This window comes from Crocodylus siamensis, chromosome 1, assembly GCF_052110815.1.
Source record: "Crocodylus siamensis isolate JL-2025a chromosome 1, ASM5211081v1, whole genome shotgun sequence".
Taxonomy (NCBI): domain Eukaryota; kingdom Metazoa; phylum Chordata; order Crocodylia; family Crocodylidae; genus Crocodylus; species Crocodylus siamensis.
In genome coordinates this window covers 101,068,230-101,094,234 of record NC_143395.1, presented here as the reverse complement: position 1 = coordinate 101,094,234, position 26,005 = coordinate 101,068,230, and the positions used below count along the sequence as shown (strand labels likewise).

Below are 26,005 nucleotides of genomic sequence, written 5' to 3'. Positions count from 1 at the left end.
CCAAGCTCAAACTATCCTTCATAACAATGGAATGATGAAGGTAAAAGATGCCATTTTTAAGAGAAGCATAATAACCAATATACTCACTACAACATTCTGATCAGTGACAGTGTAGAAAAGTGGCTTTCAAGAAAGCTACGTGGCCCCAGATTTCCAAAAGAATGAAAATGTGCTACAAACCTCTTAGATAAGTGGTAAAATATGATTCCTAATGGCATGAAGGGCATCTCAAATGTTAAGGTACCATATGAGGGGTGGCAAGCTTTATTAGCATAAGGCAACCAATAAAATTTATACTGCAATAACTGCATTGCTTTAAAATTATTCTATCCTTCACAAATTGCCTAAAACTCATGTAACATTAAATAAGGAATCAATAAATTCCACAGTAGAGGAAGAAAGGCACTGTAATACATTTATACCAACACAATATATGAGCATAAGATTTTTACAGCTCTCTCGTGGATACATTGTACTTGAGCTCTGCTCTAGCTTCACTTTTGAGAATACCTTTTATAACACACATTCATTATCTGTTGAGTATTGCATTTTCCATTCCTTATTAATTTATTCATCACCAATTAGCAAGGGAGCAATTCCTGACTCTTTAAGCAAGATCAATTAGTAAAAGTGAATTGGAAACTTTTTAGCACGACTCTCTATGCTGCACTTCTACTGTGTACAACTGACTGAGGACACAGAGTGAGACCAAGGCAATGATATTAGTGGGTGGGCAGGCACTTCGTGCCATAGACTTACTTGTTACTGGAAATGATTAGAGGACAAGCACAAGGCTGGCAGTCATCTGGAGATCCTTGGACATTGCCATAAAATCCCAGTGCACACCTTTCACAATGGTCACCAGTAGTGCTGGGTTCACAGTTCTACAAAGGAAGTGGTGGGGGAAGAAGTATTATTTGATAATTACAAGAAAGAAGGTAACATTTTGTTCTCACCCTAAGGGATTCAAACATTCTTAGATACAAAGGATGTTTTTTATTGAATGAGCTTTTCATTGTTGCCTCTGATGTGATTCTCACTGGGGCTGCCTCCTTTGAGAATCTGCTAAGCCCATGCTGAGTTACATATGGATTTTCATGAAATAAGAATGGAGCCCTGCAGCTAGCCATATATATTGCTACAGAATTTCTCATCCCCTTCATCCATCCTTCCCTTTCTTCCTCTGCTCCTGCTGTAGGAGACGTAGGAGAAATAATCAATTAAAACTCCATCTTACTGTGTCACCAAGTCATGTATGTTATTACCTATTGTAACAAAATTTTGCTTGTTGGGGGGAAAAAAGAGTAAACTGCATATTTGATGTACACGTATTTCACTTTTCCTGCTTCAGCAAGCAGTAGCTGGGATATGGAAACGAGAGGAAGAAGGAAACTTATGTAACTGGAAGCCTTAACTGAAGATGAGGCTAGTTTGTATTAAGCTAAAGGACATTAAATTGCATCATCTAGTTTTTCAGTTCCATGGAACAACACGCACTTTTTACATTACAATAAACACAGTGCATGGGTTTGAAAGCACTTTAATACCTGACATATAGATGTTTCAGGATCACACATATCACTATGTCCATGGCACTCGCATACAACACAGGTACCTAGGGATGCACTAGGTCTCCTGCCAGCAGATACTGAATGAAGTCTATAAAATCCTGGAGAACAAATCTGCAAACAAAGAGAAGAAAACAGTTCATTAGATAGTGGATGGATGAGAGAAGCAATGCAAGCTCATCTTTGCAAAAAAAGAAACCAGTTATTTCAAGTAGTGAAAAAAGTTGACAGGTCTCCAACTGTGTTATAAACAACATACAATACTTTATAGAAACTGGAACTAAACCTAACTGGAAACATCTCTGTAAAGTCCCTGGAGCACTCCATTGGTACCAGTCTTTTCATATTGCAGCTTGCAAGACAGTTCATTCAGATGCAGAATACTCAGCCTTTCACTCTGTGCATCAAACATCCTTCCTTGTATTTCTTGAGAAAGAGGTTTATTTTTTAAACAAACACTGCATAGGCTGTTGGGAGCAAGCAGGATGATTCTTCTCCCCTTGTCCTTGGTGTGTTTTTTGGATTTGACAAGGTAATATCTGCCTACATACTGCCTGATGGATAACAAGCAAATGCCCAATGATACTCAGCGAAAAAAATGTCTTCACAGCTGCATTATTTATAGCCATGTAATTTAAAGACTATAAAAGTAAAGAATTCAAAATAATAAAAGCTTTACTTGTCTTGGGACTATTAGCTCCAAAATCAAATTTATCCATCACTGATCTATTTTTTTTTACTTGGCAATAAAATTCTGAGAGCAAACCAAAAATTGCTAGCAAAGCTGACATATGCAAAATCAAGCCCTCAAGTCTTCATTTTCAGGCTTATTATGTAAATGTACTGAAGTGTCTATGCAGCTTTCCAAAAGCAGACAGCTAGGGAAGTACAATACAAAAACAGAGCTGTTTGGATGGTTCAGCCCATTAGGGGTTAGTATACAGCTGAGAAATAGATACCAGCTGATATACTAGTGACCAGATATATTGATCTGATGAAAGAATCTGTTGAGACCACATCCTGTTGTCAATGGTGACTTCTCCCAGACCTTGTTACTTGTCAGTAGAGCAAGGTGGATATACAACAATTTTGTAGTATCACAAAGAGCATAGACAGTGGAGCACACTGGACATAGACTATATTATCTCCATAGAAATGGCAGAATGTCAACTTCCTAATTGCCAATGCACAAAAAGTTTCCCTAAGTATAAACACTGTTATATTTTTTAGACTCAGAAGCAAGTAATCTAAGTTTATTTTCTTTTTTTACTTATTTTTCTTTCAACTATATTAAGATCCTTGATGCACAGAAACAGTCATGGCTTGGGAGGATTTCTAATTTAAATGAATAATCTCAAAGTAATCAATAATGAATAATTTAAATGAATAATCTCAATCTCAAAAATGAAAGTAATTTTACTTCTTACTATAAATACTATTTCCACCCCCCTCAAAAAGTAACATCTTATAGAAATGTTCAATGATCTTAATGTGTAACTTCTGTACCGCATCTACTGCTGGGCACAGGTTAGACAAACAGCATCTATAAAAGCCTCCCTCCCTCTCACTCTACACACATACACACACATATATTGGGGCACATAAAGGTTTCACAATAAACAAGGCAAGATGTCAGGCTTGGCCTTCATTCACTTTCTTTCCCTCATGAACTGTGTACCATTTACTTCTCTTAATCTATTTACTACACACTGTAAAATACTTGAACTAAATGGGATAAAAGTTTTACAGATATAACACAATTCTGAGTATTCTTCACTTGCTTCCTTTACCCTCCATTCACTCCTCTTCCCTCACTGCTATTATTTTACTCCTCTCACAATGTGCAGTTTTCACAGGAAGGCTGAATGTTTTGCACAACACTCTAGGCTCTTTCCTTCCCACTAGCTATGCTCAGCAATTGCAACAATATCAGCTAGAGTTACTGCTACTAAATAATGAGAGTATGTACTATTCTATTCATGAAACAACTAAGAGCCCCATTCACTGGGGGCACCACCATTTGGAGCTGCATTTCTGTTTAGCCCTAGGCTCTCATACCCTGCAGGAGATGGTCTATGAAATACCTATATGAATTTGACAAACAGAGCTGGCCAAAGCACTCTGTCTTAAGTGGTTTCTGTAGCCCCTACCACCAGAGTAAAATTTTCAAAAGCACCTTCAGTTAAATGATTTCATGTAATATCCCCTTAGAAATCACTTTTTGAAAAGAACTCCTGCCTGTAACTTTATTTGCAAACTGCCCCCCTCCAAAAAATCCCCAAAAAACCAAACCCCCCAAACTTGCAGAATACAAGTGAAGAGAAGTGGATACAGGAAAAAGAAATATATTTAAAAACATTCACTGAAATTCACTGAAAATTTGTGGCAGCATCCACCTTGCTCTACTAACAAGTAACAAGGTCTGGGAGAAGTCAGCAAGATTTCAGAGTGTGGGCTGGAACCAGAGATGTATTTGTGACACCTGAGCTCCCTGGATGGCAGGTGTGTGTGGGAGAGGCAGCATCACTGGTTATGATCTGGCAATACAGATGCTTCTACTTTTTAATGTCCTCCCCCGCTACCCCTCCCCAGGGTCAGTGCCTAGGGTTGGTGCCCTGGTCAATCCCCCACCTTCATTACATTACTGGCGGAAACATCATGGCCCAGATCCAAGGTGGACTCACGTTCTGTAGAATCATAGAAAAGTAGGACCGGAAGGGACCTCCAGAGGGTCCAACCTCATTCTCAAGGCAGGATCATCCCTATCCAAACCATCCCATACATAGGGATCTCTATAAATTGTGCCAGAAGTGCCCCCCACAGAGCCTTCTTTAATGTTTTTCATTTAGCCGTTTCCCCTACCGCCCCTAATTGGTGAAGGGGCCCCGCCAGCTGGGTTGTTTGCTGTTGATTGCCAGGGAAGTGAAAATCACAGTTCTAAATATGCTGTTTTTTGCTTCCCCTGACAGCCAACGGGGCCCCTCCATCAATCGGGAGTGTGTGTGGGGGGGAGGGACAAGTGGCAAAATGAAAAACATTAAAGACTGTTCCAGTGTGATTTACAGAGCTCCTTACCCACACATCCTTGTCGAACCTATTCCTAAAAATACACAATCAACTGTGTTGTATAACTACCTGGTATGTTGCCCAAAGACACTCAAAGTGTCCTAACCTGACACAGGTAAAGCAGGGACAAGGGCTGTCAGAATCCTGCCTCTTGTTAAAATGCACTTGAGAGATCCAAGGAAGAATGCCATGCTCCCCTCCGCCCCCACTACAGAGGACGGCAAACCCACCACAGTCCATGCCAATCTGACCACGAGGGAAAATTTCTTCTTGATCCCAAATGTGGTGATTGGTTTGATTCTGAGTGGACAGAGAAGATCCTTTAACTGGGAACTTCTGGGTTGCAGTTCCAGTAGGAGCACTGGTACACCTTAGTCAAAATCCCCATTCTCAGCTGCTTCTGAGGAAGGGAAAGAAAAATGCTTGATATCTATAACAACGGGAGAGAAAAAATTCCTTGCCAGCTCCATGTGGCAACCAGCAAAGGCCAGAGGCATGGGAAAAACCAAACACCTTCCACTCTGTTCTGCAACCAGGGATCAGCAAACAATGCTACACATCACACCCCCTAACTGGAGAGTCAGAACATCCTTTTCTGTCTTTCCTTAAAAATAATCCCAGTCCCTTTCATTTTCTTTCATAACTAAGCTGGTTATGGAGTTCTGCTTTATTTTCCTACTGCTGAACACTGCGGGCACTTTTACGCATGCTCCGGGGGTGAAGGGAGCTGCGCTTTAGCTGGAGTGGCTCCGAGAGCCGCTCTAATTAAAGCACCTCAGTGTTTTGCGTATCAGCATCCCCCTGCTTCAAAATGGCAGTGAGGGTGCTTGAACTAAAGTTTATTGAACAAGCTCTAGTTCAAGTGCCTCAACTGCCATTTTGAAGCACGGGGATACTGATACATGAAATGCGGGAGGCTGCTGGAGCACAGTAATTACCACGCTCCAGCAGACTTGATTAATCAAGTCTGCTCCGATGCACTGTAATTACAGCACATTGGAGCAGGCTCCACGCTCTTGTCCAGGCACCCTGTCTTCTCCAACATCCACTCCAATATCTCATGATCTCTCAGATAGCCATTGCTAAGGGGGGAGGAGACTCCTAGGCTTCCAGCTCTTGGTCTTTCTGTCACACTGGAAACATAGCTGTCTCTAGATCATCCCTGATCCCTAACATAATCTATTCTTGAAAATCTCTAATGAAGGGTATTCCACAACTTCCCTAGGCAGTTTATTCCACTACCTTACTATTCTAACGGAAAGTTTTTTCTGGGCATTCTATCTAAACCTATTTTGTTGCAACTTATTGCTATGTATCCTACTGTCTGAAACAACAGAGAAAAGATGTCTACCTCTTATTTATGGTAGCCTTTCAGATATTTGATGAAGGGTTGCCATACAGGCTGCAAGCTGCAAGTTGAATGTGCCTATTTCTTTAAAAATATCCTGATATGGCTTGCCTTCCAAGCTCTTTATTGCTTTATCATTTTTGTCAACTGCCTCTGTATCCTAACTTCTCCATGTCCTTTTTAAAATGTGGAGCCCAAAATGGCATCGGATACTCTAGATGAGGCCGAACTAGCGTCAAGTAAAGTGGCACTATCACTTCCAGGTCTTATACCTAGTTCTCCTATTGATGCAGCCCAAAACTCCATTAGCTTTTCTTGAAGCTGTGTTACTCTGCAACTTTCACTGCAGTACTGCCATGTAGCCAGTCATCACTCATTTTGTATTTGTGTTTTTTACTATTGTTCCCAAGGTGTAGCACCTTACGTTTGTCAGCATTGAAATTCATCCTGTTGGCTCTAGCTCAGCTTTTCATTTTATTGGTATACTTCTAATGTGTGCCCCTATTCTCTAGGTGTGTTTGCAATCTTTCCTACTTCTGTTTCATCTGCAAATTTGCTCTCTATTCCAACATCCAAATCATTAATAAACACACAGAATGACTAGACCAAGGACCTGTGTGAATCTATTCAAAGCTCCCTGCTATTATTATATGGTTTCATTTGTAATTACCCTTCCTTTGTAGCTACAAAGCTGTGTAGCCACCTTGTAGAAGTTTTGTCTAGTCCACATTTCTCCAGTTTGCTTATGATAAGGTAATGTGGAACTTTGTCAAAAGCCTTGCTAAAGTCCCAATGCACTATATCCACTGAATTACCTTCATCTATCCAGCTACTTCCTTTGTCAAAGTAGATCAAATTGGTTTGGTATGATTTGTTCTAGACAAATCCAGGCTGGCTACTTGTGACCAGACTTTCCTCTTTTAGATGCCTGCCCTTCTCCAAAAATGTACTTCCATACAATATGCTCTAGTAACTTCCCAGATATTGAATTCAGGCTAACTAGCCTATAATTCCCCAGGTCCTCCTTTCTTGCTTTTTTTGAAAGAGACACACCGTTGGCCCTTTTCCAGTCCTCTGGTACCTTACCTGTCTATAATGATTTTGTAAATATTATTGCCAAGGGCTCCAAGATCCCCTCTGCCAATTCTTTCAGTACCCGGGGATGAAGTTCACCAGTCCCTGCTGACGTAAATTCATTCAAACCAATCAAAAACTCTCTGACTTACTTTTTTTTATATCAACCCTCAGCTTGTCCCTTTTCTTATCCGTAGGATCCTTACTAGATGTCTGGTTGCATCTTACTTTTTTTTGACAACTGAGGCAAAGTAGTTTTTGAGCAGCTCTGCCTTCCTTGAATCTTCTGTTAAGAGATCATCTTGACTATTTAAGTCTTTCTTTTCTGGCCACCACATTCAGAGAACCTCTTATTGCTATCTTTAACCTCCATCACCAAGTATATTCTTACCTTTGACTCCCCTCACCAAGTTCTTATTATTTCATTTTTCCTAAGTGCTCTGCCTGCATGCTATTTTTTTTTTTTGCTTCTGAGGCATCCTAGAAGCTCCTTGTGCAGCCACATTGATTTTTTGCTGTTCTCCTCCTATTTCCATTGTTCTGCCACTACCTTTCCCTACTTTTGCTCTGTTGCTTCTCCCTGTCCATCCCATTGCACCACCAACTGAGGCACAGACAAAACTCCTTGCCAGCTGGCCCTGGTGTGGGCACAGCTCCCCATTGCCACCATATCACCAAAGCCCTCCGGGCACCACAGGCTAGATCCAGCGGCTTTGCAGGACAGATCCAGCCTGTGGGCCTTATGTTGCTGACCCCTGGATTCTTTCTCTTCTTGGTTGTTCTTCAGAATACCTAACTCTCTATCAACAGAAAAGGAACAGCCAGGATATATGAAGCCAGTGACAGCATTTGGCCATTTTAAGTCACAGTCATGATTAAGTGATATTTAGAGGCCTGCTCCCAGAAGGGAGTGATAGTATAACACTTGGAGTACTGCTAGTATGCTCTCATCTCTTCCAAAAGGTTTCATTAATCAGAACCACCCACACAATGCCATCTACTGTATCAGACACTGAGACTCTTATCCAGTAAAGTGTATTATACTTCACTTGAAAATCATGAGCAGTGCCAATGGCTTTAATGGGACTAGATATCTGCTTAAAGTTAAGTAAGTATCTAGGTGCTTTGTAATTATGGGCTCTGACAGAACAGAAATAAACCTGAGAGAGGTGGGGACATAGCAAAATACAATCATTGTCTAAAACTCTTTATCACCCCTTTACTAACAGATGGGGTGTCAAACTTGTACTGCACACCAAGCCAGATCCAGCCTGCAGGGTTCCTTGCAGGCTGCATCCAGCCCAGGACACATAGCAATGGCTGCTCCAACTCTAACCCAGCATACATGGCAGCAGTAAGTCCAGCTCTGACCCATGGCATGTGGTGATGGCAACAGCAGTTATTATTTTAGCATACTTTTTCTTGTCATGGTTTAAATTACTACCTAGATATGAACGTTCTGGGTTTGTTAATGAATAAAAAGTATGGGGCATGGGGCTCAGCTCCAGCTCTTGCCATGTGCCCCATGCCAGACCTGAAGCTGCCACTGCATGCCCCATGCCACAGTGGCAGCTCTAGGTCTGACATGGCACATGGAGTGGTGGCAGCAGCTCTTGAGTTCAGCTATGGCTGTGGCAGCAGGTTAAGTGGCTAGAGGGTGACCAGGGTTGTATCAACCCTCACTTACCCTTTTGCTGCCAACTGTCATATCCACCAGACCCCACAGGCCCTGGATCAAGGTGCTCTCCCCTCCCCACAAATATGCCTACCCCGACTTCTGGTGGCCCACCAGTGGTCCAGCCGGCAGAACACATCAGCGCTGTGGGCTGTATTTTTGCCACCCCTGTAATGTAGCATAAAGACCTTTCATGGAAGTCAAATGGTTACCATACCTCACAGGATAAGCCAGAATATCCTAGTGGGCAGTCACATTTCTCAATCATGTGAGCCTGAGGACTCATTCCAGACACTCTTCCTTCCTCAGCAACTTCCATTGATATCTCAGAAATTCTGGGAAAAGGAAAAAAAAAAGAGATACAGAAAAACAAATTTTGTAAACTGAGTGAAGTGCTATTTCAAAACAGGTTCAAAGTGCAGGGAAAAAATAATCCGTATTGGTCTGAATTCTTGGCCTCTCCTATAGGAGATTAGAAAAAAGCTCCATTCTTGCCTAAGTTTGAAGGAAGCTTCAAAGCCAACACAACCTTTGACTCATTTTCTACTTTGGACTTATCATTTAACTAATTATTCTCTTTTGCTTGAATCTACCCTCTCATTTTTTTTATTTTCAGCCAAAGTAAGAACAGAAGCACAAGCCTGATTCCTCATTTGGATGGATTCATTAAAAAATTGAAGTCACATACTAAACACGGTTCCAGTTCACAAATCATAGAGGCGTAGCAATAAAATTGTTTGTTAAATGAGCTTTTAATGAGGCAACTTAAAAAAAAAACCTCTATCCCCAGCAACTAAACCAGGCTAACAAGATCTAGAATAGACTTCAAAGCTTTTTTTAAGATCTGTGGCCAACATCTGTCTTTTTTTTGTCTCTCCCTCTCTCTCTTTCCAGGATCATGAGGACATACAAGAAAATTATTAAAAACAAAGAAACACTCAGAAGTTTGTTAATGTAAGAAAAAGGTACATTTTCATGCTGGAGTTTCTGACTCTTTACTTTCCAAAATGTTTACTTGATTATATCAATATTCTATACCCATGTCTCCCAAACACTCTCAATGCACAATGAACAGGCAAACTGATTATGAATGGACAAAAGAGCATGGACAATGACAAGAAATGACAATTCTGGTTCATTATAATTTATCTTGGGGAACTGCTAACTTATTATTTTGGCACACTTTCAGGGTTTTGTTGTTGTTCTTTGTTTAAAAAACTACCAAGTTCTGAAAGTTTTCAGTCCAAAGGGAGGACTGAATTTGTGTAGATTAAGAAAACCCAGAGACAGCTGTCCATTTGGTCTAAGGTGATGGAAATTGTAAAGCTTCCAAATACAATGCCAAATCTAAGGAAGGAGAGACCCCTCCTCCCCGCAAATAGAAACACTTTGAATAAAGTGTTCAATCAAAAAAAAAGATAAGAAAATGAAACCAGAATGTATGTATTAAGTATCTGTGTGTGGGCTAATAAAAATAATTAGATCCCATTCATTCTCTCAACCCACTCACTGATTGTTGAGGAACTTCTATTCCACTTATTACCTTGGTGTTACCAGGCACCATATTACCATGATGAGAGAAATCCAGGTGAAAGCCTGGCCCATTAAAGTGAACTAGAGTTTTGTGACTGACTTCAGTGTTCAGTGCAACCAAGATTTCAGCTTTAATTTGTTTTCATTAATACAATGTACCATATGACAGGAGCACCTTTCAGCCTGTACATCCTTGTTGCTACTTGTGATAGAGCATTCATTGAATACAGAAATGGAACAAAGAGAAAATGAAATCAGACGACTGAAAAATAAATAGGGCAAAAACTTATTTTGCTCCTGTATGATGTATCAACACAATCTTGCATGGAAGTAACTGTACATTTAATACCAAGACAGAGTGGATTATGCCTTCCTGTCATCTTCAGAACTGAGGCAATGGTCTGTATGCTGCAAAAACTATTTACTGTCAGAAAGCTAAATTTACATAATAATATACTTTGGGACCACAAAGCTACCTGTTGTCTGTGTGAAAGTGTTACTTAAGGCAGGTTAGGCTTGGCTGCTTTCTGGAGCATATCTAATAGGAAGTAGCCTAACCATTGCTACCTGATCAGTGTCTGGGATACTGAAATAATTCACAGTCAAACTGAAAGCATATTTCCAATTCAAGCTAATTTATTATCACAGTCCAGCTGCCTGAAAACCAAAACAAAATCTAATATAAGAAATGTTTCAATTTAGAGTGGTGAATGTGAAAAGAAGGACAACAAAATGAACGCAGTAGAAAAACATTGGGCTTTTGCTTTTTAGCTGAAGCCTCTAAATCACTCCCTGTAATAACTGTAACATATGAGTAGAAACAAGATTAGCACTGCTGCTAAATTATATGCTAAAACAGGGGCAGCGTTGGAATTAAGCTATTTTTACACTTGGGTCTGTTACTGGTTCAATTTTTCCCTTATATTTTTTTTTCTGTAGTACATCAATCACCTGCAATTTTGCATTTCTAAACAATGAAGCTGAAAGAATTTTCATATTGGAATTACAGAACTTTTAACACCTCACTGAAAGCTCTGAAAAATATTAAAACACTTCAATATATATTTTCTTCTTTTTATTTTTTATTTCCTTTTTCTCATCCTGTCTTATTAAGGGCAGCTGGATGAAGAAAAGAGGTTTGGATGTAAATGCCTGATCCCAAAACAAGAACAGATTCCAGACTTAACTGAGGTAGTCTTCATTTTGACTTGCTTAACTTCAACACGTGCCTGAGTGCTGGACTTAGCCCTGAGTTTTAAATGATTTTCTGAATCAAAGCCTGCAGTTTTTACTCAGGCCAATCTCCCTTAACTTTTAAGGAAGTTTTAGGGATTGATTTTGTAATCCTTATTCAGGTGAAACTTCCTCTCAAATCAATGAGAATGTGTCCAAATATAGACTGAAGGGTTTGTCTGAAAAGTTCATGTGTTCCTTCTATTTAAGCTCCATATATTCTCTCAGATGCCAAAATGAGAAGTATTGTTTAAATGCTAGAAAAATCATAAAATTTGGTCATGCCATAACCATTTCTACCACAACTGTGGTTTTATACACAAAGGTTATAACTTCAGAGAGTTACCAGAAAGAACAAAGGATAACACTAAAATCATATTCTGAAATGTGACTTTGCAAAAATGATATTTTGATTCTCTAACTGGTACCTGAGCAAACTCACTTTGGAAATGGAAGTCATTCCCTGTTACCCCTGATTTATTTATTATTACTGGCAGTCCTGACAAAACCGGGGTGGCACTCTAATGCTGATTCTGAGTGCAGTGCATATTTCTGTCTGCATCAACTTGAAGTCAAACCAAACCAGCCAAACCAATCAATTCTAGTTTAATGTATGCATCAAGATAGCATTCACATGTCTCTCCCACAACTCAGTCAGTTCTTCAGTGCCAACAGAAGGAAAATGTTTACAAAACAAAGATAATATTTTTTTCCATGTGGACTCAGATATGATTCCCAGTCCCTTGAAACTGAGCTTTACCTTCCCATTTAATAAAATACCACAAATGCAACTTGCCAAAAATAGACAGTTGCCATGAAACTTCTCAGCTAAATGATCTAGCACAAACACTGTATCAGTGGACATCCAACCATTGGCTAACCGGACAGTTATTTTCTTTAAAATGACATACATATAAATAACATACAAATGCATGCATACATACATATTAACCAGGCCAGGTTATATCCTTTCAGGGCACTGATTCTAGTCTGCATAAGTACTGCAAAGTTTCATGGTACCCCTTCAGCTCTATCACCTTAGTAATATTCTCTCCAAATCTCACACCCTCATAAACATATTTATGACCTATTTTTGTAGATTTTTTTGTAACCTATAACCGCTATCTGCTTCTACTAAGCTGGAGCAAATGCGATTTTATAAAAAGGGCACTATTTTCATCACTAATCCTTTGTTCCCTGTTGTCTGCAGAACACAAATGTTTCACAAGCTAAGAATTGAATTTTAATTATAGCATCTTGTCTGCTATAATTAACATTTTAAAATAATAGCACAGGATTCATATCTATTTACAAAATGTAGTTTTGGGTTTTTTTGGATTTTTTTTAGGCCTTGGGTTTTTTACCATCATGGATGCATTTAAGTACTGGGGGTAGGATTTTCCAGTGAATAAAATTTGACTCAAATTTCTCCAGGTGTGTTAGCAACATATTCTTCCTGTATTTATCATTGAAATGGACCTTATGGATTTTTCTATGAATAAAATTCAATTTGAAAGCTGAAATGGACGAGGTGAGACTGACTGCATTATTTCAGGCCACTGCATGAAATAGTTACCTGCTCTGTCTCATGATGCTCCCATGAGTAGCCTTAATAAGAATGTAATGAATATCATACAGCACATTCATGAAGTCCTCCAGGGTCACAGACCTACTGACTCTTGGATCATCACCATGGTATTTCCATTGATGCTGAAAGAAACAATAGCCCCAAAGCCATCCAGTTAACACCCTTAAAAGATGGAAAGGATCACATTCTGGAATAGAATAGACTGAAACATTACCTCTGTCATATCTATCTCGTGCCTGGTCAGCTGGCCAATCAAAGGAGCAGCCATATACCGAACTATAATTCTAGTGTTTGTTCGAGGCCCACCTCTCATGATGACCTGAGGATTATAGGTAGCAAAACCTGTCTCTTCCCGTGCTTCAAAGTAGATTGCATATTTCAGCTTTCCTCCATAAGCAGTCAGCTAACAAAGCAGAATAGAATATTAAAGAATATGAGTTACAACTACTTATTATTATACCTCTGTGCATAGCCACATCTACACACACATACATACACATAACTATGCACACATCTTATTTACTCGAACAGAAGACAAGGTTCTCTCCCCCCCTCCCCCCCCACAATACACATGGGGAAAAAAGCTCCTCGTCTTACATTTGCATACAAGGACACCTCATTAAATGCATTGTGCATCATTAAACTGCTGCCAAAGGGAGCATGTGCTCATTAATGGAAACCAACTATGAAACTGATTAAATATAGTGCAAACTGAGCATGACTATAAAACACATATCTCATACTGGGGAAACATTCTAATTAGAAACTATCACTTTTTTTCCCCTTAATTTTGTGTCTTAGGCCAAATTAGTCAAATCATTTCCAAATTCCATCCAGTGAGCAGAGCTCAGTCATTCAGGTCCATGTAGTGTTACCACTGGCAAGTATCTTCAGCCTGGGGCTCTAGATACTCCCAAATCCATAGCAGGCACTCTTGTGCAAGCCTCAAGCCCAGAGGTCTTCAGATTCAGATGCCCCCAAGTCTCGCTTATCCTTAGCCAAAAGAGCAAGCTAGGAAGAAATCCTCCCTCTCAATAAAATAAAATATGTAGTCAAGATCCTCCCATTGGGAAGCTATAGTGGATTCTCATAGGGGAGCCTGCCCTCATGAGAGTGCAGTGGACAAGTTTCCATCCTCAGTGCAGTGGACAAGTTTCCATCCTCAAATACACAAGCCATTCAATGTCAGAGAGAAGGGGATCTCCCTTTCCAGGTACAGCAAAACCACCTGGACCAATATTATTTCCACTGGATCGGTAAGTGTAAACCATCTGGATAAGATACATGGTAATGCCCATTTTGCTCAGTTCCCTCAGCACCAACTCTTTTTGAAACCATGTTTAGCCACTACATTGAATACATCTTGATTTTTTCCTCACTCCCACAGCTGAGCTGCACTTTTCCCATTCCAAACGGTTCCTGTTTTTTCACCCGCCTTAAATGTCTGGCAAACATCACCAAGCAGGGCATCAAACAGTTCACCCAGAATCCCTCTGTTGCCAATCTCTCAGTCTGTCACATGTAATTAGTGTGACCTGACCCTCCATGAGCTAGAGCCAGCCCAGGTTGCCCTGAACCTCATCTGTACAAAACATTTTGGAGGATCCCTTGATTCTGACAAGAATACCTGGTTTCAGTAATAAGTGTGGGTAATTAGCACATGGATCCTTTGTGAGGGGTATCTGGAATACACACGAATACTGAGCAGTACTGAACCATAGGATCACCAGGGCTTGAAATGGTGTTGACTCTGCTGGGACCAGCCCAATAAACTATATGACAAATCATGAGCCTTTTGGTTTTGGACTAATATCATGCATAGTTTGTGCTATTATATAGGTAGGTACAAAACTGCTGTTTAAAAGTGTGTTTATGCAGTACCTGTGCTAACGCTTACAGCAGAGGTAAAACACATAAATTCTGGATGAACTAAGTCTATGGCAAACAACTACAAATATGTTTATTTCAAGACCAGTGTTTTCAAATTTGCCCCTCACTTCCAAGCATCAGGGAGACCAGTAAGTTGGGGTGGGAGTGCCGAAGGAAGAAGTTGGGGAGGTAGAGGATAAGGGGGCCATTTGACACCCAGATTTATTGTCCCTTCTGTAGCAGTGATAGGGGGACACATTCAAGACAACCCTCCAATAATGAGATTCTACACCTGGAAAATTGTAACAAATTCATAAACTTTCCACATATAGAATCTAATTCTTGGGGGGGGGGTCATCTTATATTTGGGGTCATCTTATATTCAAGTAAACGCGGTATCACATAGATACAAATACACTTGTTTGTGTGTCTGTATTCATGCACACATGCATAAGGGTGAGAGAACAGAGGTATTTACTAGTTGTAGGATATGGATTTTGTTCAAAGACATCTACATAGGCATCTCTTTCTGCCGAACTTTAGAAACAAATTTTATGTGGCAATCCTGAGTGCTCAAAACAGTTTGTATGAAAGAGGGAATTGCTATGCTTTCAGAAATCCAACTGAGAGGTTTCAATAATACATCCTACAACAGATCCAACAAGAAGTTTATTTCAGATGTTTCCCACTACCTGGGTCTATAAATGACCTGAAATATTTGTGTAACTTTTCTTTCAGATTGAAAAGAAAAGCAAGAGTCATGATAGTAAAACATTATTAATATATTTTTCCTTTTTCAAATTAAAGTTTTTTTGAAAAATAAACCCCATTTATAGAAACTGCAGGCAAACAAAGACACCTTAAACTTGAAAACCCTCAACTGACCAACAGCAATAAACCATAACTGAAAAACTGGAATTCGTCACAGATCTCCGGACTATCATTTGAGTGTGACGTTCTGCAATAAAATTCTCACCTTTCTTATAGATTTTATATGCAGATGACAAAGAGGTCATCTGTATTCTGCGTTTAATGACAACTAAGAGAATTAACTGCCATTTTGTAACTTTTTGTCCTAACTTTATGATAGCATAAAATATTAACCTTTTTCAAGCACATTCTTGTTTGTTATAACTTCTGTAACAGTACTAAAGAAAATATTTGCAAAATGTCAGTGTTTGCCAGAATTCAGAAGAATCTTATCTTTACCTTTTTTCCTTCAAACTGCTCTGGAAGTTTCCAATAAATAGGCTCTGAATGGAGATCTTGCATTACCAGTTCAATGTTTGCTACTACCTCTGGATGCTGGTATGCAACCCCTTTGACAGTTGTTTGCTGAAAGTTTTCATCCACCAGGGGCAGAACCATTTGTTCTGTTTTCAAGGTCACCTGCATATATATAAAGAAATTAAAAAGACCAACAAAAATAAAAAAATCAAATGATCAAGTGCATTTTGATTTTGATTTTTTGTTTTGAGGGTTTTCTGCTTGTTTGCTTTTTGAGTAATTAGATTCATTACTCTTAGTTTTTTAAACACCTGATATTAATTCATTTCAAGTTACAGTGAGGAGTCAATGGGTTTTTTGGAGTAATTCTATAAAGATATGACGGATCATGGTAAGCATTGTGCATATAGATTCCATCACTTAGCCTTTTCCATTTCATGTTCATGAGCAAAGGAACCAATAGTACTGGTTAAGGCCATATACAGCGTGCTCTGAACAGAAGACTGTCAATATACCTTGTTAATGTGATTTCAACAGTGCTAGCTGGGCCTCTTATGTTCAAAGCCTTGGAATCTTGCATTAAGATGAAACACATCTCTCATGTTCATACACTGACACCTCGCTATAATAAGTCGTCAGGGTTGAAAGGTTTGTGCCTGAATTCACTGAATGAAATCTGAATTCACTTAAGCTTTTATTTCCTCCCCAAAACTATTGTGTTTACTAAGTGATATGCAGACCTTGAACTATGCAGACCCAAAAGCTATACCTGCTTGTAAAAATTAAAGATGTCACATAGCTATCTAGGAATAACTGACTTCACTGAGGACATTTATAATATGGCAAACAAATCCTTACTGTGATCAAAAGAAAACTACAATACTTTCTGTACAGAATTACTGAAATGTTCACATATCATCTATGAACACACAAAAAGAAAAAGAAACAAACTCAGAAATACAGACTGCATGTTTCTAAAGAGTCCAGAACAACAATTAAGCTAATGAACAAGACGTTGCTACCAGTTGTCAGAAGGTGGGTAATGCGTGCTGTTAGTTTCATCACTAATTATCATTCCACTTAAAATTCCCAGAAGCCTTTATACAATTATGGGACACAGAAGTATTCCTTATAATTACCATCTTCAAAGTAAACTTCATGGAGGTGGGCCATGATACATCAAATAGTTTGATCAATCAGAAAGTTGTGACTGAACAGGAAATACATGTAAGTTCTGCCTCAGCATCAAGAATTTATGACTTTACCAGTGGCCATGAATACATTTTGAGGCACACTGGAATACTCAGAGCCATAAATGCCCAGGTGATCCACGATGCAGCTCTAAAGCCCTACTTAAACCTTAACATTCAAGGAGGGACAATTAATCAACAGACAGAACAAACAGCAACTTTAAATTATGCTAATTTTGTACATTCCTGTGAAGGCCAAAGCAGTTTTCAACAAAATTGCTACTTTCATTTGTGGTATAACTGGTTTTTATCACTCTTATTCTGCATTCTTCTCTACTCTCAACAACATCTAATTGATAGAGTGAATTAACAAAACTTAGAAATAGTTCCAGTTCTCTGAAACCCTTTTCTGTTCATGAGCAGGGAGAAGAAGTACTATTATACTCCAGAAGGAACTCATGTACTAAATGGACAAGGGAAAAATGGCTGATACTGGTAACAGATTGACAAAGAGATATGGAGCTTTTCAATGAAAAGTTTTCACTTGAAATTCAGTCCAATTCCCAATTCAGTGGAGGCCAGAAGCCATCATCTGATGGCTGCTTGATGTCCTGTGAACAAAGTAAGTCAGTGGCCTCAGTTGAGTTGCCAGTGGGCAGGTGTTCATTCCATAATTGACATATTTTCTGGCAGAGAGATGAATGACTGAATGATCTGAACCATCCTCTTTCTATTAGATATGGGCCTTCCAGATAACAGCTGAGACACACTGGCGCAAAGTGATTGAAAAGAGTCCTGTTTGTCTGCACTATAGCAATTATAGTAATACAAAAGGTTTCACACCCCAGGACTGTCAATCCAGTACTGGGTCTGTGGCTCCACTCTTATCTCAGGGGGTAGGCTGCTAATTGTTGTAGTGGGCTCCACTCTGTACTCCAGGATTAAAACTGACCGTTATCTGTAACAAACACTGCTTAAAATTACAATAGGAGAAAAATAAAGGGTTAATACAATTCAAATAAAATCTACATATTTCATAACAAGCAACTCTGACCCTGAACTATGTCTGGGGAAACTGTACATCAAGTTCAGATTTTTATCGCTGTATCATATAAGTGAAATGATGCTCTAGTGCACTGGATCTTCACAGCACAATTTCCCCACACATGACTACACTGCTCTTTACAGGGTTTTAATAGCTTCACTTTGGCTTGACATCTATTACTGTATCAAAGATTTTTTTTAAATGTCTTGACCCTAATTGTCTAATGGAACACGCTTTTCTCTCCACTTCTCAGCGTACACAGGGGAAAAGACTGCTTAAATGTTTTGCCATTTTCTAGCTACCTCTCTGTGCTTGACTAAAAGACGCCAGCAGGAAACAACATTATCGCATTACACGGCTCAGCAGTTCCCTACTCACCCACATACGGATCAGCCCCTCTGCCTCACTGCACTCAGTAGTCTGGCCAAAGCAATAGCAGCTGCTGCAGCCAAGTGGGTTTCTGGCAGAGAATCCAAACATACCAGGCTTGCACCTGTCACAATGGACACCTTCCACATTAACCTGTAAGAGAAAGAACACAGGAGATGGTTTTACTTAGGAGATGCCAATCAGATAAAACTCACCCAAAATAAAAAAAATCACAGTATACAGAAAAGGGGGATTCAGAAAATATAAAATGACTAGATTTAAGTAAAGATTTAAGGAGCTTTCAAACTTCCAATTGTTATACTGTAATCCACTGGATAATTATAGGTTCCATGCTGGTAGAAGTATATATAGGGAAATCAGATTGAACTTTGGATATGGAGGGTTTAATAGCTGATTGAAAAAAAATCAGAAACTTCATATCCTTTAAAAGTGACAGGGTTAATCAAACCTTTTGTCTGCTAGGAACTTGTTTTGACATTCAGAACATTTAAGGTGCAGTACCAACTGTACTTGCTGAGAAACACATTTTAATAGAAATATTGTGGAGAAAAGATTTTTCCTCTCTATCTGAATAGTTTTCCACATCATTGAACAATATTAACAAGGGCTGAAATGTGCAAGTATTTGCTGCTGCAATATCAATGCTTTTAGCTTCATTATATAATTCCTATGAATAAAGAAATTTATACTGGGTGTAACTACACATGCACTTTATTGCAGAGCTGACTAATTAGCTCTGCAGTAAAGTGGCACCATCTACACATGCACCCATACTACTCTCTGGGACAAGTACTATCCTACTTACATGTGCCAAAACCAATGTATAGACAGTAACCAGGGGCTGGCTAGGGTCCAATGGTGCTACAGTGCAACCTTCCCCGCTCCCCCAGCCCTGCCATGGCTGCCCCACCTGGCCCCAAGCTCCTGTCCCCTGAATCGACCAATTCTGAATCCAAAGTGAATACTAGCCAATTCGCACAGGCCTACTAATTACACATATAGATGCACCCACTGTGTAGCACTGGATGCACATAAAAGTTACAGTCTTCTTGAAAACATTTAATACTAAATTTGTGGCATTTTAACAAAAAAATTGAAGTATTAATGAGCAGGTTATTAAAAAAACAAAAACACAATATCACTTATACCGCTCACCAGGAAAAAAATATTTTTTGTCAATATTGTTGCCACTGTTTCTATTTATTAGAATTAAAACAATGTTGACAAATTAATGCACACTGTTTTAAATTTTTTTCTGTCCATCCATAATAGTCACTGCTTTTGCACATTGTTCCCAGTTATTTCTAGTTTCTCATTCTTATATGCTAGCCCCATGCTGCTGTGTTTGGGTTCAAGACCTTTGATCTAATATCCCCCAATATTCTTAGGAGAAAATTGGAGGATTGTGGGCTTAACTCCAAGACTGTCAGGTGGGTGAGAAACTGGCTGCAGGACAGAACTCAGGGAGTCATAGTGAATGGTTCTGTGTCATCCTGGTGAGAAGTGGGCAGCGGTGTCCCACAGAGGTCAGTGCTCAGTCCAATATTTTCAACATCTTTATTAATGATTTGGATGTAAGGGTGAAGAGCTCACTGGCCAAGTTCATGGACAACAGCAAGTTATGGGGAAGTGTGGTTACACTTGAAGATAGGCTACAGATACAGGTGGACATAGACAGGCTAGCAAGTTGGGCGGATCAGAACTTGATGAAGTTCAATGTTGAGAAATGTAAAGTGCTCCACCTCAGGATGAACAACCCCCACCACACCTACAGGCTTGGCGGCACCAAACTGACCAGCACCATGAATGAAAGGGACTTGGGGATAACAACAGACCACAGTATGAATATGAGCCAGCAGTGCGATGATGTAGCCAGTAGGGCAAATAATACTCTGGCATTCATCAATCGATGCATCTCCAGCAAAGCCAAGGAGGTGATTCTTCTGCTCTACTCAGCACCAGTGCACACTTCAGCCCAAGGAAAAGGCTGGGAGGGGACCTGATAGCAGCCTACTGCTACACTAGGGGAGTAACATCAAAGGCTTGGTGAGAAATTGTTCACTGGGGCACCCAAGGGAAAAACCAGGAGTAATGGCCACAAACTCCTGAAAGACCAATTAAGGCTCAACATTAGGAAAAACTTTTTCACAGTTAGGGTGTCCAGACTGTGTACTAAGCTCTCTCCAGAGGTGGTGCAATCACCTACCCTGGAAATCTTCAAGAGAAGCCTAGCCAGTCACCTTGCTGGGGTCACCTGACCCCCAGTTGTCTTTCCTGCTTGGTGCAGGGGGCTGGACCCGATGATCTTCTGAGCTCCCTTGCAGCCTTACAATCTATGAGTATATGGTACTTTTAGGCATATAATAATAGCTGCTTTCATTGACATTAAAACTAACAAACAAGAAAAACATTTCTTATGTTTTAGGAAATTCTTTTCTTCCTCCTGGAGAATCCAGAGTTTAGACTTAAAATGGAGTAAAAAGCATACTTTTCACACAAAGATTAACAGGCAATACTGCCATTTCAATTCACTCATCCTTAGTTACTAGTCTTCTGTGCAAGCCTAGCGGTTGAAACATTATGAAGGGCAGTAACATGGAGTAACTCTGACCAGAAACATAGGACACATCGCTGGGATATATTCTACAGTCCAAGTTAGAAACAACAACAGTTCTGTAACAACAGGGTAAAAAAAAGACATAAAATGAGAACAAAGTCTAAGCTGACATCACACCCCATTGTCCTACCTTGCAGCTACATTGACCTGTACGATCCATGCAGGAACATTTCTCCTTCTCTGGATCACAGGACTGTGGATTGGTTCCTGCCAGGAGGCAATCACAAGCAATGCATTGTGGATACTTCCAATATCCCAATCTGCATTCTGTGCACCTTTCCCCGGCGAACTCAGGGCGGCAAAAGCAGCAGCCTGTATCTAAGTCACACTGGAAGCTGAGGGAGCCAATCACACTGCAGTCACAGGCCTACAGAGGAGAGAGACAAAATCAGCCTCAACTGCATTTCTTCTAAGAACTCTTGTTATCTGCAGCCATTCATGAGACACATACCAGGGCTCTTCTATAGTAATATATTTGTAATGGCAACAGCAATGCATTTATAGTGCTAGGCAACCTGCTCGAGCTAGTGAGGAGTAGGAGGTCTATCTGTATTCCCACTAACTGTTTTTCCTCTTCATCATATGTTATTTTTAGAGGCTTATGCATCATAAAAGAACCCATACAGTAACCAGACTATTTCTGAGTAAACTAACAAAAAAAGCACTTGATTAAGTGAGCGCACAAAAAAAAAATCATATTCTGTGCAGGACAGCTCAGAGAACACTTCTGGAGCTGCAACCATCCATGGTGCTCTAGTGCCATTGACAGCCACCAGACCTGGTGGAACAATTAGTCCTTATGGTCCAGGGTGGACAACAAACTTCTTTTTTGCAGATAAAACTTTGGGATGATAGAAACTTGACTCTCTCCAAGGAATGGGACTTGCTGCAAAGACACAATTTTATCAGGAAACTTAATCACCCCACTATGCATTCACTTCGGAAATTATTCTCCTCTTTGGCCCCTCTTCACAGTGCACACTGCACTGAAATATATATCATTCAGTCAGGAAGGTTTTCCAAGTAAATGACACTGTATGGGCCCTTGAGGTTATATAGAGAACAATCCCTCAGTAACATAATGTGGCTATACTGGTGTGCTATCACAGGACACCAGTAATTAATGCCAGTATTACAAGTTACCACAGTAACTGGCATAGATACTCTCACTAAAGTAAAGGAAGGAAAGTTGGCAAAAGGAGGGGAACATGCAGATTTAATTGTAAACAAAATGTTAATCTTGTTTAGGTGACTATCTCTAGCATTCCACCTGAATTCAAAAGATTGTTTCACAACTCAAGTGACTTCTAAGAAAGATACAAATTCAATCTTTACTGTATATAACAGAAAATCTAATGGTTAGGGAAGGTCTAACAGGCTGCTCCATAGTGTAAGATTTAAAACCTTTTCACAGTAAGAGGCTTATTCAGTAAATTATGTCAGAGCATAAAGCCTCGAAAGCAAATTGCTCAACATACATTGAATGTGCTCAGTGTGCAATATCTAAACCTAAATTACAATCAAATGTAATGTTTGTTTTGCAAAGAGGCAGTTCTGTGCAATGCTCTGCTCTCTGAATTATGACAGGTCCTGAAATTTGTTGCTGTAAGAGCTCAAGTGGAGTGGGCCTTCACACCTTGCCTAAGAGAAATTAGCTGTAACATGTTAAAGGGGAAGATGTAGCTGATATATCATTATTAATTTAGGTGGTGCCACGGCATCTGCCATGCTAATGCACTTATATAAAAGACAAACAGAGACTGTATTCCACAGATCACACATGGGGCTTCACTCTTATTAGACCAGTTTCAGCAGTTAACCACCCTGTATCATGGCAGAAAGACAGAAATTTCACAAGAGAAGCTGTACATGCACATTTGGAGAAGAAAAGACGAGGCAATTAGTAATCAACCTCAGCTACATGACAAATGGCCTTTTCAGGCAGTATTTTAATGGTGTACAACTACACTCAGGCAACATAAACTCTTCTGAGTAATTGCGGCAGTATTAAATCCCACTTTGTCAATGGGAAAGGCAGATAGAAGCAGATATTTGAACTTGGCATAATTTTCACTATCACTAGTTTGAGGCTTTGCTGAATGTTACATTACTATAGCTTTCATAACATTTCCCTTACTTCCTTACTTACTTTCATCATCTTTTCCGTTCCTTCTCCTTCTCTTTCTCCCCTACTCTTTTTTACCTCTCATGTCAAATGGTAGGATGTGTGGGATTTAGATGCTAATAAGAATGTTTACACTTCTCTTGATAAAAGAATAAAGAATTCAGGTTAAAGATGACATTTACTCCCATTTCCCTTCCCTTCCCTAGTCTTTTTTCTAAGTACATGACAAAGGCCTTCTTTTATTGAGATCTATTGAGCCTGTATTTAGAAGTAGTGATCTTCTTAGTTGTGATAATATGCCTATAATGAAGAAATCATATGCAAACAAGAGACAGTAGCTTCAGCATAGACAACAGTAAGGCTCGCTGTAATTACTAAGGCTTTTTATTCTGCAAGCAATGGACTGCATCCCCAAGGCAGAGTATCTCCAGAAGTCAGGTACAAGTCACAGACACGTATAGCTCTGATCAATAATAAACCTCACAATGCAAACAGAAGCATGGAGTGCTGCATGAGCTTAAAATTGTGCCCTATGTGTAAACTACCATACTTTATCGCTTGGAAAGTATGTAATGCATACAGAGAAAATAAAGATCTGCTCACCTTGCACCCACTGACAATGTCATAGCCCCAGTAATTTGGTGCACATTTGTTACACTTCTCTCCTATGGTGTTGGGAGGGCACACACAGCGGCCGGTGACTGGATCACAATTATTGCCAAAATGGGAACATTCACAAGCTGCATAACAAGTCAAGAGAAATAAAACAGAGAAATTCACCCTTACTACTCCATACTATTTACTGTTTACATCAAAGCCTACACTGTACAACTTTTTATTGTCCCCTATGTACACACACACACACACACACAACATTTTCCTATAAATAATATTTATATATGCAATGTTGATTACAGTAGGCATGTACAATATTTTTCCTAAAGGGAAATAAACTTATCTTTGTCTCTTATTACTATTTGAAATTGAAGGGTTCCCCATCTTATTGTTCCCTGGTATATCCCTGCAGCAAGGCTCATTACAGTCAAATATATTTATTTGCCATCCCCTAATCTCTTTTGTTGTTTCCTTTCTTTTCACAATTAAACCATCAAGAAGAGACAGAAGGAGAAATAAGAGGAGTATATTGGTAAATAGCTTACCACTGAACTATTCACAGCCCCAAGTGGGGGTTACTAACATTAGAATTAGATTTTTCATGCTCCCCTACTGCTCTAGAAGGCAGTAAAATAAAAATTTTGGTATGCTGATTCCAGTTTTTTGGCACCTTCTGCTTGTAAGACTTGTGTAATAAAATCTTCACACTAAAATGGACTCTGCTTTCAAATAAAATTGTAAGTTTGGAACAACACAGAATGGAAACAGAAGAAACAAATCAAGGTACTGAATTGTAAAATCAAAGATTTTTTCTAAACAGAATGATCACACTAAAGCTTTAACTGGAGGTAATCAGAAGTAATGCACCTGCTCACAATAAAACAGAACTCATGGGAAACTTCACTGAGTATACAAATAGTTGGATTTGGGGTATTCCCAGCTCCACTGCTGTTGAAAAGTTATCAGTTAAAGCTTCGGGTTTTTATGTAAGACCTTTTATCAAAATATACTGGGCCAGACTGTAGACAATCTAATATAACAGGGGAGGGGAGAAAGAGAACAGTAAGTCAACTCTTTAGTCTGTATTGTACATAGCAATTTGGGTAAGATGGCAGTTTCCATAGGTGGGTGAGATGTGGGAGGGATTGTACACAAGTTATTAACCTCTCCCCAGTCCCTATTACAGCAGAGGGTGAGGAGACAAGAAGACTGTGACTCTAGCCCCCCTACACATGCAGGCATGATGGGATCAAATGAGCAATTCACGCAACTGTGCTTCCTCCATGTCTTATTGCCAGTGCAGGGGGAGCCCAATCAAGGGCCCAGTTGAGGGACTCTCTGCTGTGGGGGCACCCCATGTACCCCTAGGGCAGGTGGGATCACTGTGGCAATCCCTCTGCCCAACGGGTAAATGAAACCCCAGGGGTGAAAGGTCTGCCCCTGTGGCTGTCTCCCTGCCCTGGGGTTAGTGAAACCCCCAGAGAGTAAGCGTTACCACAGGAGTGATCCCCCCATCTCAGGGGTACATGAAACCTCTGAATAGGGGGATTGCTGAGAGGGACTAAGAGTCTGCAGCTATGGGACTTTGGGTCCCGGCAGCTGCGGGTTGCTGCCATGACCCATATTTCACAGCTTCTGGGACTGAGAGTCCTGAGCAGCTATGGGACTCACAGCCCTGGTTGGGCACGATGCACCACTGTGGCTCAGAGGCCTGGCAGCTTTTTTGAGGTCTAACTTTACAGCTGGTTGGATCTTTTTATTATGTGATAACTACTTTGTGTAGCTGGTCTCAAGATAACTGCACAATTAACCACTTAACTGCACGATACCTGTAATGTGTAC

The 26,005-nt window shown here is 39.9% G+C and overlaps 1 protein-coding gene across 1 annotated transcript in view; it reads right to left on the bottom strand.

Annotated features, from left to right (window-relative positions):
* LAMA2 (laminin subunit alpha 2) overlaps positions 1-26,005 on the bottom strand; it is a 437,413-nt gene that overhangs the window by 157,111 nt on the left and 254,297 nt on the right. Inside the window, exons 24-32 of the mRNA XM_090032537.1 lie at positions 24,152-24,288; positions 21,554-21,790; positions 18,795-18,938; positions 16,164-16,343; positions 13,300-13,488; positions 13,074-13,207; positions 8,949-9,066; positions 1,548-1,682; positions 760-884 (exon numbers count right to left, since the gene is read on the bottom strand). Of these exons, the coding sequence (XP_089888663.1) occupies positions 760-884; positions 1,548-1,682; positions 8,949-9,066; positions 13,074-13,207; positions 13,300-13,488; positions 16,164-16,343; positions 18,795-18,938; positions 21,554-21,790; positions 24,152-24,288 (1,399 nt within the window). The remainder of the gene's footprint in view (positions 1-759; positions 885-1,547; positions 1,683-8,948; positions 9,067-13,073; positions 13,208-13,299; positions 13,489-16,163; positions 16,344-18,794; positions 18,939-21,553; positions 21,791-24,151; positions 24,289-26,005) is intronic.